The 19,913-nt window shown below is 47.3% G+C and overlaps 1 protein-coding gene across 1 annotated transcript in view; it reads left to right on the top strand.

The window, feature by feature from the left end:
• The window catches only part of sin3b (SIN3 transcription regulator family member B), an 80,229-nt gene that overhangs the window by 11,851 nt on the left and 48,465 nt on the right, over positions 1-19,913 (top strand). Inside the window, 4 exon segments of the mRNA XM_068015968.1 lie at positions 4,191-4,367; positions 9,195-9,301; positions 10,828-10,987; positions 15,367-15,687. Of these exon segments, the coding sequence (XP_067872069.1) occupies positions 4,191-4,367; positions 9,195-9,301; positions 10,828-10,987; positions 15,367-15,687 (765 nt within the window).

Genomic DNA, 19,913 nt, shown 5'->3' with positions numbered 1-19,913 from the left:
TAGGCTTTGGGGGTACTGGAGATGGGTCACTCACCACAGAATTCCCAGCCTCTGACCTGCTTTTGTAGCCACAGTATTTATGTGGCTGGTCCAGTTCAGTTTCTGGTCAATGGTACCTCCCAGGATGTTGATGGTGGGGGATTCAGCAATCGTATTGCCGTTGTGTCAAGGGGAGGTGGTTAGATTTTCTCTTGTTGGAGATGGTCATATCCTGGCACTTGTGTGGTGTGAATATTACTTCCCACTTATTAGCCCTAACCCGAGTGTTGTTGCTGCATATGGACACGGACTGCTGCAGTATCTGAGGAGTTGTGAGTAGTATTGAACGTCGTACAATCATCAGCGAACTTCCTGACTTTTGACCTTATGATGAAGGGAAGGTCATTGATGAAGCATTGATGGTTGGGCCTAGGACACTACCTTGAGGATCTCCTGCAGTGATGTTCTGGGACTGAGATGATTGGCCTGCGGCAACCACAACCATCTTCCTTTGTGCTAGGTATGACTCCAACCAGTAGAGATTTTTCCCTTTGATTCCCATTGACCTCAGTTTGGCTCGGGCTCCTTGATGCCATACTTGGTCAAATGCTGCCTTGATGTCAAGGGCAGTCACTCTCACCTCACCTCTTGAGTTCAGCTCTTTTGTCCATGTTTGGATCAAGGCTGTAATGAGTTCAGGAGCCGGGTGGCCCTGGCAGAACCAAAACTGAGCTTCACTGAGCAGGTTGTTGCTGTTTAAGTGGCAATTGATGGCACTGTCAACGGCATCTTCCATCACTTTGCTGCTGATCGAGAGTAGACTGATGGGGCGGTAATTGGCCGGATTGGATTTTTCCTGCCTTTTGTGTACAGGACATACCTGGGCAATTTCCACATTGTTGGGTAGACGCCAGTGTTGTACTTGTATTGGAACAGCTGGGCTAGGGGTGTGGTTAGTTCTGGAGCTGGAATGTTGGCAGGACCCATAGCCTTTGCAGTATCCAGTGCCTTCAGTCACGTGGAGTGAATTCGATTGGCTAAAGACTGGCATCTGTGATGCTGGGACCCTCGGGAAGAGGCCAAAATAGATCATCCACTTTGCACCTCTGGCTAAAGATGGTCGCAAATGCTTCAGCCTTGTCCTTTGCACTGATATGCTGGCCTCCCCCATCATTGAGGATGGGGATATTTGTGGAGCCACCTCCTTCTGTTAGTTGCTTAATTGTCCACCACCATTCATGACTGGATGTGGCAGGACTGCAGAGCTTTGATCTGATCCTTTGGTTGTGGGATGGCTTAGCCCTGTATGTTGCATGTTGTTTTCGCTGTTTGGCATGGATGTAGTCCTGTGTGGTACCTTCACCAGGTTGACACCTCATTTTTAGGTATGTCTGATGCTGCTTCTGTCATGTGTCCTGCACTCTTGATTGAACCAGGGTTGATCCCTTGGCTTGACGGTAGTGGTAAAGTGAGGAATATGCTGGGTTCTGAGGTTACAGATTGTGCTTGAATACAATTCTGCTGCTGCTGATGGTCCACAGCGTCTCATGGATGCCCAGTTTTGAGTTTTATGTTGCAGTGAAGGGAAATTTTCGCTAAAATTAATTTTAGCTTTGATTTTAGCCATGTTGTTAGTTTTGAATTATTTCTTCTGCTGGGGGAATCCCCGAACAAGAGGGAATCATTTAAAAATTAGAGCCAGGCCATTTGGTAGAGGAATCGGGAAGTAATTTTACACAATGTGGAAATCTGGAAGACTTGCTCAATATGCAGTGAATGCTGGAGGTCAATTGAAGCTTTCTAGATTGTGATTGCTAGACTTTTGTTAGGTGACAGTGTTAGGGGATATGGAGTTAAGGTGGATATATTGATGTACAGATAAGCCATGATCTATTTGATTGGTGGAGCATGTGTGAGTGGCTGAATGGCTCCTCTTGTACCTGCGTGAGTTTTCTAACATGTGCTGCACGTGTTACAAGGATTTCCATGTTTTTTGTATTAAAACTTGGGATTCTGTACTTTTAAAAACTGAAAAGGATTTCAGTGGACATTGAGACATCTGGAAATAGCTGAACTTTATGGATGTTTTTGAAAGGAAGTCAATAAAAGTTGAACTGGTATACAAGGACTGGAAAGCAGGTAATTTCAAGGAAACCAACAGGGGGTTTGACCTCAGCTACCCTCTGTTGTGACGAGAGAGAATTTATGACTTGGCATGTGACTTGTTTCTGGAAGATTTTGGTTTCATTTTTGAACTTTAAAAGCCAGTGGGTTTGGACAAAAGCAAGCAGTTGGAATTTTGATTTGTACCTGCCTGGAGATCAGAAGAGCCACCAGACAAGTATTACCTAACGAACCTTTGCTCTTGAAAAGCATAAGCTTGTAGGAAGTGGTACTGTTGTCTTCTGCATTTTTGAAGAAACCCTGTATTTGCAGAAACCTTGCATCTTTAAAAAGAACTTTTGCATTGGATGTGGAGAACTGATGCTACACCCCTGAGGGAAGACCTATGTGAAGTGAAGCCTTCTACAGTTCTTTGAATGCCTACGCATCACAGACTGTTCATCAACCTCGCCTGGAAAAACTTCAAATGGCATCCAACTATTCAACTTTGGGACAACTCGCCGAACCAAAGAAGTTCCTTCCAGATCATGGCAGTCTTAAGTTTTTTAAAAATTTCTTTTATTCCAATGAAACAACTATAAACTAAAATCCCTTTTTCCTGGTTAACCGGTTTTTGGATGTATGTGCGTGTGCATGAGGGCTAGAAAAATTAAGGAAAGCTTTAATATCTCAATTCGTATATATATTTACTTCATTATTGGTTAAGACTTGGTTTTATAATAAACAGTTAATTTTGTTGTTGATTAAAGAAACCTGGTTGATGTGTTTTATTCTGGGGCCAAATAGAATATCTAATTGGCTTTTTCAGTAAGTGGGAACATTTATTGATATGCTGTGACCTCTGGAGAAGTGGGACTGAATTAACAGTGCACTCCTCCCACCTCGGTCGTAACATATTACAGGAAATGATTTCCATCAGTCCTGACTGATGCGCTCATTAGTTTTTATCTGACTTTGTTGGCTGTGGTTGATGTGACATGTCTCACTGTGGCAGTATGTGTTGCAGGATTGTTCTGAGTTGTTGCTGAGTTGCACAGAGTGTGAAGATGTCAGATTGCCAAACCTGTGCTGAGTCAGGACAAAGACTGACCCTACGCTTGATGCCAGGGCTGCAATATCTCCGGTTGTTTCACTGCATTTAAGCAACCGTTTGTGAGACTCTACTGTCAGGAATGAGGAATTAGAATCATAGAAAGTTTAAGGCACAGAAAGAGGCCACTTGGCCCATTGTGTCTGTGCCAACCGAAAAATGATCCACCTATTCTAATCCCACCTTCCAGCATTTGGTCCGTAGCCTTGCAGCTTACGTCACTTGAGGTACATATCCAGACTCCTTTTGAATGAGTTGAGGGTTTCTCCCTCAACTACCCTTCCAGGCAGTGAGTTCCAGACCATCACCACCCTCTGGGTGAAAAAGTTTATCCTCATCTCCCCTCTAATTTTGCTACCAATCACTTTAAATCTATGCCCCCTCGTCATTGACCTCTCTGTTAAGGTGAAGAGACTCTTCACCTCCACTCTATCCAGGCCCCTCAAAATTTTGTACATTTCAATCAGATCTCCCCTCAGCTTTCTCTGTTCCAAGGAGAACAACCCCAGCCTATCGAATCTTTCCTCATAGCTACATTTTTCCAGTCCTGGCAACATCCTCGTACTACAGCTGGTTAACGCAGGTCCCGAGGAAAAACCTTTTCACACAGCAACTGGTTAGGATCAGGGAATCACTGCCTGAGAGAGAGGTGGAGGCAGGTTCAGTCGAGGCATTCAAGTGGGAATTGGATTGTTACCTCTAAAGGAAGAATGTGGAGGGCTGTGGGGAGAAGGCAGGGGAATGGCACTTGGTAAATTGCTCCTTTGGAAAGCCAGCACAGACCCAAAGGGCTGAATGGCTTCCTTCTGTGCTGTAACAATTCTGTGATCACTGGTTGAAAAGGTGAATGCTTTCAGCAGGCCCTGGATCACAATCTCAAAAGTATCTTCCTTCCTCTCCACTCTGTCTCCCACTCTCTTGCACACTTCTCTCTCGCTCCCTGCTGTTTGTCCCATCTCAGACCCAAAGCCTCATTTTCTGTCCTTTTCCATGCCAGATGCCTGGGGTGAACCAAGGCTCAGACCTGGAACCTCCACTGTCCCAGATACACCGGCGTGGAGGAGAGACCATGGCTAAGATTCAGGCTCATCTTCAGCAGATGAACCATCAGCTCCAGGCTCAGACATTTGCGGTGCAGAAACAGGCTCAGCAACAGCAGTTCCAGAGGCTCAAGGTAAGAGTGACTGACAGATTACAGGAAACCACTGTACTCCCAGCCATGCATCTGACAGGAGCTCTGGCAGTGTCCATTCCCTAGCAATGCATCTGAAATACATTTACCAAGAGGTGCAGTTACTGTTGTGGAGAGGTCTCCATCAGATGACAGAGCTCCTGTTACTTCCTGGCTAAAAAACGTAAAGGGACTCGGAGTATCCTGTGTTTTCAGGTCAATATGTGACAGAGCTGTGCTCTCCAGGGTAAGAGGCAAATGTTATGATGGGCCTGCAGCCTGTAAGGAGACTTGAAGTGCACACAGTCAGGGCAGGTGTACTGAAGGAGAGGTCACACTTGAATGGTCTTCCTGCACTGTGGATAAACATACTGATCTGGCAGCTCATGTCACTGTTACTATTGGGACTGCAAATTGTGAATGTTTCTCTGGAGAAGTTATGCCCAGAGGAGAAGAGGGGAGGGGTGATACAGTGAGACCTGAGTCAGTGCTGACATGAGGACCGTTATAAACCATGATGCTAATTTGGGGAAGTAATTGTGTTACTTGCTGAAAGGGAATTCACAGCCATCATACTATAAAAGGAGCATAAAATGATTTGTAACTGATTTCATTTCCCTCGTCAGAAACTCCCTGAAGTGGAGTTGACATTTCCTGTGCTCTGTCTCGGAAGCGTTTAGAAACCTTGCATCAGAAGATTTCTGAGTATATTTAGGTGAAATGCTGGGGCTGAGATACTCCATGTGCGTGTGTATGTGTGTGCACACCCGTGTGTGTGTTTGTGAGTCTGCACGTGCGTGTGGTGTATTTGGGTTGTTTAATGCAGATAGAATTTTTGGTATGCTGCAGTGTTCATAAAAGCATGACTGGCAGGAAAAGACCATCTGCTTCATCAAACCTGCCTGACAGTGGTAGGGAAACTATTGGAAAAAATTCTGAGGGACAGGATTAATCTCCACTTGGAGAGGCAGAGATTAATCAAGGATAGTCAGCACAGCTTTGTCAGCGGGGGATTGTGTCTAACAAATTTGATTGAATTTTTCGAGGAGGTGACTAGATGTGTAGCTGAGGGTAAAGCAGTTGATGTAGTCTACAGGGACTTCAGTAAGGCTTTTGATAAGGTCTCACATGGGAGATTGGTCAAGAAGGTAAGAGCCCAAGGGATCCAGGGCAATTTGGCCAATTGGATCCAAAATTGGCTTAGTGGCAGGAGGCAGAGGATGATGTTCAAGGGTTGTTTTTGCGATTGGAAGCCTGTGACCAGTGGTGCACCGCAGGGATCGGTGCTGGGATCCTTGCTGTTTGTAATGTACATTAATGGTTTAGACGATGATGAGCCTAGGGAAGGGAGTGCAGATAGTCTCAGTCATCTCATTATCAAAAAGGAGGAGGTGTTGGGTGTCTTGCAAAGCATTAAGGTAGATAAGTCCCCAGGGCCTGATGGGATCTACCCTAGAATACTGAGGGAGGCAAGGGAAGAAATTGCTGGGGCCTTGACAGAAATCTTTGCATCCTCATTGGCTACATGTGAGATCCCAGAGAACTGGAGAATAGCCAATGTTGTTCCTTTATTTAAGAAGGGTGGTAAGGATAATCCAGGAAATTATAGGCCGGTGAGCCTTAGGTCAGTAGTAGGAAAATATTAAAGAGGATTCTTCGGGACAGGATTTACTCCCATTTGGAAACAAACAAACTTATTAGCGAGAGACAGCATGGTTTTGTGAAGTGGAGGTCGTGTCTTACTAATTTGATTGAGTTTTTTGAGGAAGTGACGAAGATGATTGATGAAGGAAGGGCGGTGGATGTTGTCTATCTGGACTTTAGTAAAGCCTTTGACAAGGTCCCGCATGGCAGACTGGTACAAAAGGTGAAGTCACACGGGATCAGAGGTGAGCTGGCAAGATGGATACGGAACTGGCTCAGTCACAGAAGACAGAGGGTAACAGTGGATGGGTGTTTTTCTGAATGGAGGGATGTGACTAGTGGTGGTCCGCAGGGATCAGTGCTGGGACCTTTGCTCTTTGTAGTATATATAAATGATTTGGAGGAAAATGTAGCTGGTCTGATTAGTAAGATTGCGGACGACACAAAGGTTGGTGGAATTGTGGATAATGATGAAGATTGTCAGAGGATACAGCAGGATATAGATCGGTTGGAGACTTGGGCGGAGAAATGGCAGATGGAGTTTAATCCGCATAAATGTGAGGTAATGCATTTTGGAAGGTCTAATGCAGGTGGGAAGTTTACAGTAAATCGCAGAACCCTGAGGAGTATTGACAGGCAGAGAGATCTGGGCGTACAGGTCCACAGGTCACTGAAAGTGGCAACGCAGGTGGATAAGGTAGTCGAGAAGGCATTCGGCATGCTTGCCTTCATCGGTCGGGGCATAGAGTATAAAAACTGGCAAGTCATGTTGCAGCTGTACAGAACCTTAGTTAGGCCACACTTAGAATATTGCATGCAATTCTGGTCGCCACACTACCAGAAGGACGTGGAGGCTTTGGAGAGGGTACAGAGAGGGTTTACCAGGATGTTGCCTTGTCTGGAGGGCATTAGCTATGAGGAGAGGTTGGAAAAACTCGGATTGTTTTCACTGGAATGACGGAGGTGGAGGGGCGACATGATAGAGGTTTACAAAGTTATGAGCGGCATGGACAGTGGATAGTCAGAAGCTTTTTCCCAGGGTGGAAGAGTCAGTTACTAGGGGACATAGGTTTAAGGTGCGAGGGCCAAAGTTTAGAGGGGATGTGCGAGGCAAGTTTTTTTACACAGAGGGTGGTGAGTGCCTGGAACTTGCTGCCAGGGGAGGTGGTGGAAGCAGATACGATAGTGACGTTTAAGAGACATCTTGACAAATACATGAATAGGAAGGGAATAGAGGGATATGGGCCCCGGAAGTGCAGAAGGTGTTAGTTTCGGCAGGCATCAAGATCGGCGCAGGCTTGGAGGGCTGAATGGCCTGTTCCTGTGCTGTACTGTTCTTTGTTCTTTGTGAACCATAAAGGCGGGGCTAAAGCGTGGCGAGTTGAAGAGACTTAGCAGTTGGCAGGAAAAAAGACAGAAGCGCAAGGAGAGAGCCAACTGTGTAACAGCCCCGACAACCAATTTTATCTGCAGCACCTGTGGAAGAGTCTGTCACTCTAGAATTGGCCTTTATAGCCACTCCAGGCGCTGCTTCACAAACCACTGACCACCTCCAGGCGCTTACTCATTGTCTCTCGCGACAAGGAGGCCAAAGAAGAAGAATAGGAGGTATAATCAGTAAGTTCACAGATGACATGAAAATTGGTGGTGTTGTAAATAGTGAGGAGGAAAGCCTTTGATTACAGGATGATATAGATGTGCTGGTAAGATGGGCGGAGCAGTGGCAGATGGAACTTAATCCCGAGAAGTGTGAGGTGTTGCATTTTGGGAGGACTAACAAGGCAAGGGAACATACAATGGATGGTAGGACCCTATGAAGTACAGAGGGTCAGAGGGACCTTGGTGTACTTGTTCATAGATCACTGAAGGAAGCAGCACAGGTAGATAAGGTGGTTAGGAAGGCATATGGGATACTTGCCTTTATTAGCCGAGGCATATAATATAAGAGCAGGGAGGTTATGATGGAGCTGTATAAAACGCTAGTTAGGCCACAGCTGGAGTACAGTGTACAATTCTGGTCACCACACTATAGGAAGGATGTGATTGCACTGGAGAGGATGCAGAGGAGATTCACCAGGATGTTGCCTGGGCTGGAGCATTTCAGCTATGAAGAGAGACTGGATAGGCTGGCGTTGTTTTCCTTGGAGCAGAGAAGGCTGAGGAGGGACCGGATTGAGGTGTACAAAATTGAGGGACATAGATAGGGTAGATAGGAAGAAACTTTTTCCCTTAGCGGCGGGACATAGATTTAAGGTAAGGGGCAGGAGGTTTAGAGGGGATTTGAGGAAACGTTTTTTCACGCAGAGTGTGGTTAGAATCTGGAAGGGGTGGTAGAGGCAGGAACCCTCACAACATTTAAGCAGTATTTAGATGAACACTTGAAACGCCACAGCAGATAAGGGTACGGGCCAAGTGCTGGAAAATGGGATTAGAATAAATAGGTGCTTGATGGCCGGCACGGACACGATGGGCCGAAGTGCCTGTTTCTGTGCTGTATAACTCTCTGACATGTTTGTAATGCCTGAAGCATTGTGATTAGATACCTCTCGACCTTCGACCCATGAGCGGCCATCTACTCTCCAGGGGTCCTGAGGCAAAGAAAGAGGATTAAAAATCTGGACTGTTCCTCTCTGACCCCCTTGGGTGATTGAAGCTCACCCAGGAGATCACATTAACTTTGCTGATATAAAAGATATTTAAAAAGTCCAGTAATATTTTATCATTATTTTATCTAAGGCATGATCTCTATCCCAGGAACAGTATCAGCTCTCTCTTGCAGGTATGTGGAATCAGTAGTCACTGCACAAGCTGGCAAATTGTTCCATGATCCTCTGGGGAAAGAAGAACTGTTTAACACCTTACCTGGTACTGCCCTCGTGTGAGCCCTGGTCTTTCCCAAAACAAAATAACCTGTCACAGGAACACAGTCTGGTCCTTTTAACTATATTTGAACCTGTATCAAATAACCCTGAAGTCCACTTACCTCTACAGAATCCAGGCCCAGCTGTTTCAGGTTATCTGGGTAGCTAAGAGGTTTTAAACCTCAATATCAGCCTCCATGTGAGGGGTTTAGTATTCTCAACGTGCTGGAAGCAGGGTTTTTGTACAAGGATAAAATGGTGTGCTTTATTTTGTACTGAATAGTCCTGTTAATACAACCTCATGCGTTATTAGTGTGCTTTTCAGGTAGAAGATGCCTTGTCGTACCTGGACCAGGTTAAGATGCAATTCGGAAACAACCCAGCCGTTTACAATGAGTTCCTTGACATCATGAAGGAATTTAAATCACAAAGGTAAGTGGGCAAGCTGTGAGTACCACCACCTCAAACTGAGTACAGTCTGAAAATGTAGTATATCCCACACTAGTAGAAGCTGCATTAGCAATATCCTCATCAGCTTGTTGCTTTTTCCCCTTTTCATTCAAGCCCACCAACCTCCCAAAAGGCTGTGGATGCTGGGACTCAGTTGGAGCGTTCAAAAAATTAGGAATGAAAGACTTGCATTTATATAGCGCTTTTCACAACCACTGGACATCTCAAAGCACTACACAGCAAATAAAGTTATTTTGAAGTGTGGTCACTGTTGTAATGTAGGAAACATGGTAGCTAATTTGCGCACAGCAAAATCTCACAAACAGTAATTGTTACAGCACAGGAGGAGGCCATTCGGCCCGTCGTGCCTGCACTGGCTTTCCAAAGGAGCAATTTACCTAGTGCCACCTCCACCCTGTAGCCCTCCATATTCTTTTCAGATAACAATCCAATTCCCATTTGAATGCCTCGATTGAACCTGCCTCCACCTCAGTCTCAGGCAGTACATTCCAGATCCTAACCACTCACTGTGTGAAAAGGTTTTCCCACAGGACCTGCACTAACTTAACTAGCTGCAGTTCCTCATTCCTGACAGCGAAGTCTCTCAAACGGTTGCTTAAATGCAGCGCAACAACCGGAGATACTGCAGCCCTGGCGGTCAAGCATAGGGTCAGTAATCTGACATCTTCACACTCTGTGCAGCTCAGCCACAACTCAGAACAATCCTGCAACACATACTGCCAGAGTGAGACATGTCACATCAACCACAGCCAACAAAGTCAGAAAAAATTAAAGAGAGCATCAGTCAGACCAAATGATCAGTTTTTAGTGATGTTGGTTGAGGGATGATTATTGGCCAAACGACGGAGACACATCCCCCTGCTCTTCTTGGAAATGGTGATGTGGGATCTTTTATGTCTGCCTGAGAGGGCAGACGGGGCGGGGCCTCAGTTTAACATTTCATCAAAAAGGTGACACCACCAACAATGCAACACTCCCTCAGTACTGCCCATATTTGTATGCTTAAGTTTTGGAGTGGGACTTGAATCCAGAACCTTCTGACTCAGAGGCAAGAGTCCTACCTACTGAGCTACAGCTGACAGATTTTTGTTGGGTAAGGGTCTCAAAGGTTACAGAGTTAAGGCGGATGAATGGAGTTGAGATATAGATCATCCGTAATCTGACTGAGTTGTGGTACAGGCTTGAAGGGCTGAATGGCTGCCTCCTATTCCTATATTCAGGGCGATGCTGTTCATCATCCAAGCTCCTCAGTACCAACTTCATTTCTCTCTCTTGCCTCTCACTGAATGATGGAACAGACAGTAGCTGAAGATGAGGCATTGAGTGCAGGGGAACCATGCAGATAAGGCTGATCAGGAAAACTGATGAATTTATGCATTGGGTTTGACAGTTTGAAGTGTTGCTGTTGGTGCTGGGAGGGGTTTGTGTTAAATCAGTCATGCTGTAACCTGATCATGTTACTAAGTATTTCTTGTTCCGGGTTGCAGCATCGATACGCCTGGTGTGATTGACAGGGTGTCACGGCTCTTCCAGGGACACCCTGACCTTATTCTGGGGTTCAATGCCTTCCTGCCACCAGGTTACAGGATAGAGATCCAGAAGAACAAGGCAGTGAGTGTGCACGGACCCACCCCGGCCGACACTCAGGTATGTGTGCTGGATCGTGGCCTTTCCAGATGGGTTCCCTGATGTCCAGCAGAGCTGTGTCTCTGTGTGCGCGCGCATCTCTCTGTGCCCCTGTGTGTGCGCGCGCGCATCTCTCTGTGCTCCTGTGTGCGCGCGCGCATCTCTCTGTGCCCCTGTGTGCACGCGCGCATCTCTTTGTGTCTGTGTAGTACTGAAGACCGATGCTCCAGAACTTGCCGCGCCCCTAGCCAAGCTGTTCCACTACAGCTATAACACTGGCATCTACCCTGCAATGTGGAAAATTGCCCAGGTATGTCCTGTACACAAAAAGCAGGACAAGTCCAACTCGGCCAATTACCGCCCCATCAGCCTACTCTCAATCATCAGTAAAGTGATGGAAGGTGTCATCAACAGTGCCATCAAGCAACACTTGCTTAGCAGTAACCTGCTCAGTTTGGGTTCCACCAGGGCCACTCAGCTCCTGACCTCATTACAGCCTCATTACAACATGGACAAAAGAGCTGAACTCAAGAGGTGAGGTGAGAGTGACTGCCCTTGACATCAAGGCAGCATTTGACCGGGTATGGCATCAAGGAGCCCTAGCAAAACTGGAGTCAGTGGGAAAACCCTCCACTGGCTAGAGTCATACCTAGCGCAAAGGAAGATGGTTGTGGTTGTTGGAGGTCAATCATCTGAGCTCCAGGACATCACTGCAGGAGTTCCTCAGGATAGTGTCCTAGGCCCAACTATCTTCAGCTGCTTCATCAATGACCTTCCTTCAATCATAAGGTCAGAAGTGGGGATGTTTGCTGATGATTGCACAATGTTCAGCACCATTTGTGACTCCTCAGATACTGAAGCAGTCCGTGTAGAAATGCAGAAATACCTGGACAATATCCAGGCTTGGGCTGATAACTGGCAAGTAACATTTGCGTCACACAAGTGCCAGGCAATGACCTGCAGCCTCACAGCTCCAGGGACCTGGGTTCGATTCTGGGTACTGCCTGTGTGGAGTTTGCAAGTTCTCCCTGTGTCTGCGTGGGTTTTCACCGGGTGCTCCGGTTTCCTCCCACAGCCAAAAGACTTGCAGGTGATAGGTAAATTGGCCATTATAAATTGCCCCTAGTGTAGGTAGGGAATATGGGATTATTGTAGGGTTAGTATAAAATGGGTGGTTGTTGGTCGGCACAGACACGGTGGGCCGAAGGGCCTGTTTCAGTGCTGTATCTCTAAATAAAAAAATAAAATAAATAAGAAAGAATCTAACCATCTCCCCTTGACATTCAACGGTATTACTATCACTATTTTCAAAGTGAGAGGGGAAAAGTTTAGGGGGGATATGCGTGGAAAGTTCTTTACGCAGAGGGTGGTGGGTGTCTGGAACGCATTGCCAGCGGAGGTGGTAGACGCGGGCACGATAGCGTCTTTTAAGATGTATCTAGACAGATACATGAATGGGCAGGAAGCAAAGAGATACAGACCCTTAGAAAATAGGCGATATGTTTAGATAGAGGATCTGGATCGGCGCAGGCTTGGAGGGCCGAAGGGCCTGTTCCTGTGCTGTAATTTTCTTTGTTCTTTGTTCTTTGAATCCCCCACTATCAACATCCTCGGGGCTACCATTGACCAGAAACTGAACAGGATTAGCCATATAAATACCATGGCTACAAGGGCAGGTCAGAGGCTAGGAATCCTGAGGCGAGTAACTCACCTCCTGACTCCCCAAAGCCTGTCCACCATCTACAAGGCACAAGTCAGGAGTGTGATGGAATACTCTCCACTTGCCTGGATGGGTGCAGCTCCAACAGCACTCAAGAAGCTCGGCACTATCCAGGACAAAGCAGCCCGCTTGATTGGCACCCCATCTACAAACATTCACTCCCTCCACCACCGACGCACAGTGGCAGCAGTGTGTACCATCTACAAGATGCACTGCAGCAATGCACCAAGGCTCCTTAGACAGCACCTTCCAAACCTGCGACCTCTACCAACTAGAAGGACAAGGGCAGCAAATACATGGGAACATCACCACCTGCAAGTCACACAGCGTCCTGACTCGGAACTATATCGCCGTTCCTTCACTGTCGCTGGGTCAAAATCTTGGAACTCCCTTCCTAACAGCACTGTGGATGTACCTACCCCACATGGACTGCAGCGGTTCAAGAAGGCAGCTCACCACCACATTCTCAAGGGCAATTAGGGATGGGCAATAAATGCTGCCCTGGCCAACAATGCCCACATCCCATGAATGAATAAAAAAAATCTGTCCGTGTCTCTGTGCGCGCGCATCTGCCTATCTCTCTGTCTGTCTGTCTATCTATCTCTCGCCCCGCCTTCCTGTCTCTCTCGCCCCGCCTTCTCTCTGTCTGTCTCTGTTACAACCAGGTTAGAATGGGGGTCCCGTCTCAGCCTTTGCCTGGTTTAACCGTAGCTAGGTTTAATTTGAAAAAACTGTTTTTTTAGCTCCCCCTTAGTGAATCCCTGTTCACTGCTCCAATTGTAAGGCAAAGAAATCAAACAGATTTCCTTAGATTTAAACAAGAAAGGTAGAAGTTTATTGTGTCTCTCTCTCTGTCTCTGTCTCTCTCTGTCTCTGTCTCTCTCTGTCTCTCTCTCTCTCTCTCTCTGTCTTTCTCTCTTTGTCTCTCTCTCTCTTTGTCTCTCTCTGTCTCTCGCTCTCTGTCTCTCGCTCTCTGTCTCTCGCTCTCTGTCTCTCGCTCTCTGTCTCTCGCTCTCTGTCTCTCGCTCTCTGTCTCTCGCTCTCTGTCTCTCGCTCTCTGTCTCTCGCTCTCTGTCTCTCGCTCTCTGTCTCTCGCTCTCTGTCTCTCGCTCTCTGTCTCTCGCTCTCTGTCTCTCGCTCTCTGTCTCTCGCTCTCTGTCTCTCGCTCTCTGTCTCTCGCTCTCTGTCTCTCGCTCTCTCTGTCTCTCGCTCTCTCTGTCTCTCGCTCTCTCTGTCTCTCGCTCTCTCTGTCTCTCGCTCTCTCTGTCTCTCGCTCTCTCTGTCTCTCGCTCTCTCTGTCTCTCTCTGTCTCTCTCTGTCTCTCTCTGTCTCTCTCTGTCTCTCTGTCTCTCTCTGTCTCTCTGTCTCTCTCTGTCTCTCTGTCTCTCTCTGTCTCTCTCTGTCTCTCTCTGTCTCTCTTTCTCTCTCTGTCTCTCTTTCTCTCTCTCTGTCTTTCTCTGTCTCTGTCTCTGTCTCTCTCTCTCTCTCTCTGTGCGCGCGGCTGCCTGCCTGTCTTGTGTCCCTTGCTTTCTCCTGATTAAATAATGTAATGCTAACCCTTATCTAAAATCACATGTCAAGGGCCATTCGAATCAGATTACAGAAATACTTACATTTCTAGTGCGCCTTTCACCACCTCGGACAGTCCCAAAATGCTTTACAGGCAATGAGGTACTTTGGAATTGTAGTCACCTTTGCACTATTTTAAGAAGAAAAGTGTGAGCCAAGTTGCACACAGCAAGATCCCACAACAAGGTGATTATGACCAGAGAATCTGTTTCATTGATGTCAGCTGAGAGATAAATACTGGCCCCAGGGCACTGTGGATTACTTCCCTGCTCTTCAAATAGTGGTCATGGGATCTTATGCGTCCACCTGAGAATTGCAGACAGGGCCTCGCTTTAAAATCTCAGGCGAATGGCTTTCCCTCCAGCAGTGCGGGCACCTGTGGTATGACCTCTCTGGCAGCGCGGCGCTCCCGTGGTATGACCTCTCTGGCAGTGCGGCGCTCCCATGGTATGACCTCTCTGGCAGTGCGGCGCTCCCGTGGTATGACCTCTCTGGCAGTGCGGCGCTCCCGTGGTATGACCTCTCTGGCAGTGCGGCGCACCCCTGGTATGACCTCTCTGGCAGCGCGGCGCTCCCCTGGTATGACCTCTCTGGCAGTGCGGCGCTCTCGTGGTATGACCTCTCTGGCAGTGCGGCGCTCCCGTGGTATGACCTCTCTGGCAGTGCGGCGCACCCCTGGTATGACCTCTCTGGCAGTGCGGCGCTCCCGTGGTATGACCTCTCTGTCAGTGCGGTGCTCCCGTGGTATGACCTCTCTGGCAGTGCGGCGCTCCCGTGGTATGACCTCTCTGTCAGTGCGGCGCTCCCGTGGTATGACCTCTCTGTCAGTGCGGCGCTCCCCTGGTATGACCTCTCTGGCAGCGCGGCGCTCCCCTGGTATGACCTCTCTGGCAGCGCGGCGCTCCCCTGGTATGACCTCTCTGGCAGTGCGGCGCTCCCGTGGTATGACCTCTCTGGCAGCGCGGCACTCCCCTGGTATGACCTCTCTGGCATCGCGGCGCTCCCGTGGTATGGCCCCTGTGGTGTTGCAATGCTCCCGCCAACGGCCCATCAGTCTGTGTGTGGAAATAGCCCCTGGGCTCAGTCTGCCTGCTCTCTCTCTCCCCGACAGGTGCTGTCTGAAGCAGCTCATGAACACACCGTTGCCACTCCCATTAATGCTGCCAGTGCTGCCGTCACTCCGGTTACCAGAGCTGATCCTGCTCCATCCCAGAGCCCCCTGGGAGGCCACAAGGATGAGCGTGTGGAGCGCCGGCCAATCCGTGAGGAACTTAATCCGCGACTCCTGGATCACCATGACGACCTGGGATCAAATGACCCGCATCCTGTGGAGTTCGACAACGCAATAAGTTACGTGAATAAAATCAAAAACCGATACCTGGAGCGTCCTGAGGTTTATAAATCTTTCCTGGAGATTCTTCACACTTATCAGGTAAAAATCAACTAAACTGATTTCAGGCCTCTGTGATTCCTCACTAACTGTAACAACTTGCATTTATATAGCACCTTTACCATGGTAAAACGTCCCAAGGTGCTTCACGGGAGCAATTATCAACAAAAATCGACACTGAGCCACATGAGATATTGGGACAGATAATAGCTCAGTCAAGGAGGTAGGTTTTAAGGAGTTTCTTAAAGGAGGTGAGAGGTGGAAAGATTTAGAGAGGGAATTCCAGAGCTTACATCCCAGGTAGCTGAAGGCACAACTGCTAATGGAGTGATTAAAATCGGAGATGCACAAGAGGTCTGAATTAGATGAGCGCAGAGAAATCAGAGGGTTGTGGGGCTGGAGAAGATTACAGAGATAGAGAGGGATGTGGGCCATAGAGGGATTTGAATAAGGGATGAGAATTTAGAAATTGTGATGTTGTTGGATCAGGACCCAACACAGGTCTGTGAGCTCAGGGGTAATAGGTGAACAAAGTTAGAATATGAGCAGCAAAGTTTTGAATGATAAGTTTGTTCCAGAGAGATAAGTGAGTTCATACCTTGGAGTACTTAACGGAGACATTTAGTCGTCGTTGTTGTTGTGAGCAGGACAGAGAGCTAAAGGTAGGTGTGGGTGAGAGGTAGAGTGTTGGGTGACCTGGGGGTGAGCTTTCAGACTGCCCAGTGGTTACAGAGACAAACTGGCAGACGTAGGGCCCTGTCTTGTTGAAGACTGCATGGAGGAGGAAGAGTTGAACGGATGAGGAGTAACAAATGGGGAAAGGGTGGGAGAGAGCAAGGGTGTGCTATTGCTGCTATTGTAATTGTAGGTTAAATGGTATTAATTATGAGCCTGTCTCTGTTTATTTTACCATTCCCCGACTCTCCGCACCGCCCTTCTCTCCTCCCCCCCCCCCCCCCCCCCCGTGACACTGGTCTCACCAGCCATCCCGACACTCCTCTAACTGCTCCTTCACTCTTCATAGGTGTGTAGCTACAAACCGTGCTTCGAGAGTCTGGGTGTCTGTTGATGACGTGTGTTTTTGGGAAGGTTCCTGTTCAATGCTTTGATATTTTTCTGTGTTTGATTCTGCAAACCTGTTGCAAGAAGCCTTTTATAGAGTCTATAAGCCTATATATAGATATATACGGTGTGTACACTGTCACGGAACGGTATTTATTTTCTCCTCGGATTAAAACAGTGTGCCTTTAAGACAGAGAGAGAAACCTTTGGATTTCTTAGGCACAGTGTGCCAGCTGCATTGTTACCTCGGCCACTGCAGGAGAGAAAGGTCATGTGGTATAATGGTTCGATTTGACTGTGTGTAAAACTGTAAAAAAAAAGTCTGAACCAGACACTAGTGAAACGTGCTACTGAAGAGAAGAGCTGTCTGTTTCTCAGCAGAAATTCTACAATGAGCTATAGGCCATGTTAATTGCCTAAGGAGGAAAAAAGCCCTTTTTTTTGAGGACGGTGTGCAGATCCCAAGCTGAGTGTGGAGATTCGAGTTCGGTGAAGGGGGGAGGAGGTGCTCCATTTTTCTACTTTTTTAACCTTCCAGTATTTGGTTCTTGCTTTGGTGCAGTGGAAGGAACTGGTTGGTGAGTACCTGGTAAGCTGTTCTACTTATAATAAATAGTCTGTAAAGTTGTGGTATGGTGGGGCAGCTCTGCGAGTGGAATGTACAGCCTGTGGGATGTCATGGACGCACCATGTGTCCTAGACAAACAAATCTGCAGGAAGTGTCACCGGCTGCGGAAGCTTGAGCTCCCGGTTTCGGAACTCAAGAGGCGGCTGGAGTCACTGTTGTGCATCCATGAGACGGAGGACTACGTGAATAGCACCATAGATTAGGAGCATGCAGGCAGATAGGGAATGGGTGACTGCCAGGCAGTCTAAGAGAACCAGGCAGGTAGTGCAGGAGTACTCTGATATGATCTCACTTGCTAATTGCTTTTCCATTTTGGATACTGGTGATGGTGCTGGCTCCTCAGAGGAGTGCAGTCAGTCAAATTTGTGGCGCCACAGGTGGCTCAGTTGCACAGGAGGGGAGGAAGAGGTGTAAGAGCAGTAGTGATAGGGGATTCGTTAGGGGAGCAGACAGGCGTTTCTGTGGCAGTAAACGTGACTCCAGGATGGTGTGTTGCCTCCTGGTGCCAGGGTCAAGGGTGTCATGGAGTGGCTGCATTCTTCTGGGGGAGGGTGAACAGCCAGAGGTCGTGGTCCACATTGGTACCAATGACATAGGTAAGAAGGGAATGAAGTCCTGAAAGCAGATTTTAGGAAGCCAGGAAGGAGATTAAAAAGCAGGACCTCAAAAGCAGTAATCTCAGGATTACTCCCAGTCCCATGTGCAAGTGAGCATAGGAATAGGAGAATTGAGCGATTGAACACGTGGCTGGAGAACTGGTGTAGGAGGGAGGACATCAGATTTCTGAGACATTGGGACCAGTTCTGGGGCAGGTGGGACCTGTACAAGATGGATGAATATCCTCACAGGGAGATTTGCTAGTGCTGCTGGGGAGGGTTTAAACTAAATTGTCAGGGGGATGGGAACCTGAGAGGGAGCTCAGATTGGAAGGAAGCAAAACTGATAACTTGTCAGGGGTGTGGGAACCAGGAGCAAGTATCAGAGAGGAATACCAAGGTGCACAGAATACTGGGGGAGATAAATAGCACTAGAGTAAGGAATAGTAAGTTATTAGTTGGGGTCAGAGTAAGGGAGAAAGTAATAAAGTCTGAATCAGGGTTAATGTGCATGTATGTGAATGCACAGAGTATGGTTAATAAGATTGGTGAGGTACAGGTACAGATTGCCATGCGGAAATATGTTGTGGCTATAACAGAGACCAGGTTCAAAGAAGGGCAGGACTGGGTGTTCAATATTCCTGGATACAAGGTGTTCAGGAAAGATAGGAAAGGGAAAAAGGGGGAGCGGTGGCAGTATTGAAAGGAGAGCATTGCAGTGCTGGAGAAAAAGGATGTCCCAGAGGGATCGAGGACAGAATCAATTTGGCTAGAGCTAAGGAACAAAAAAGGTGCGGTTACATTGCTCGGCGTTGTCTCTAGGCCACCAGTTAGTGGGAAGGATGTGGAGGAACAAATTTGCAAGGAAATTACAGAGAGGTGCAAAAATGATAGGGTAGTTATAATGGGGGACTTCAATTACCCAAACATAGACTGAGATAATAGTAGTGTAAAGGGCAGTGAAGGTCAAGAGTTCCTAGAGTGTGTTCAGGAGAATTTTCTGCAACAGTATGTTGCTAGTCCAATGAGAAAGGAGGCACTGCTAGACCTGGTTCTTGGGAATGAGGTGGGCCAAGTGGATCAAATATCAGTAGGAGAGCCTTTAGGGGAAAGTGATCATTGTATCATAAAGTTTAGGCTGACTATGGAAAAGGACAAAGAGCAATCCAGAGTAAGAAGAATTAACTGGGGGAAGGCCAACTTCAATGGGGTAAGAATGGAACTGGGGCGAATAAATTGGAGTCAAAAGCTAGCAGGAAAACCGGTAGATGAACAATGGGCTACCTTCAAGAAGAGATAGTTCAAGGTATGTCCCCTCGAAGGGGGAAAGTGGGGTAAAAAAAATCCAGAGCTCCCTGGATGACAAAAGAGGTAAAGATTAAGATAAAGAAGAAAAAGTGTGCTTATGACAGATGCCAGGTAGAAAATACTATTTGAGAACCAGGCTGAATATAGAAAGTCCAGAGGGGAAGTGATAAAGCAAATAAGAGAAACAAAGAGAGAGCATGAAAAGAGACTGGCAGCTAGCATTAAAGGAAATCCCAAGTTTTCTATGGGTATATGAATAGTAAAAGGGTGGTAAAAGGAGGAGTGGGGCTGATTAGGGACCAGAAAGGGGATTTACACATGGAGGCAGAGGGCATAGCTGAGGTATTAAATGAATACTTTGCATCTGTCTTTACCTAGGAAAAAGATGCAACCCAAGCAATTTTGAAAGAGAAGGTAAGTCAGTCAGATACTAGTGGGGTTTAAAATTGATACAGAGGAAGTATTAGATAGGCTGTCTGTACTTAAAGTGGATAAAACACCAGGGCCAGATGAGATGCAACCAAGGATACTGAGGGAAGTGAAGGTGGAAATTGCAGAGGCACTGGCCATAATTTTTCAGTCTTCTTTACACTCGGGGTGGGGGGTGGAGGGCGGTGATGGTACCAGAGGACTGGAGAATTGCAAATGTTACACCCTTGTTCGAAAAAGATGTA

This window comes from Heterodontus francisci, chromosome 36 (assembly GCF_036365525.1).
Source record: "Heterodontus francisci isolate sHetFra1 chromosome 36, sHetFra1.hap1, whole genome shotgun sequence".
NCBI classification, from domain to species: Eukaryota; Metazoa; Chordata; class Chondrichthyes; order Heterodontiformes; family Heterodontidae; genus Heterodontus; species Heterodontus francisci.
This window is presented reverse-complemented; position numbering and strand designations above follow the sequence as displayed.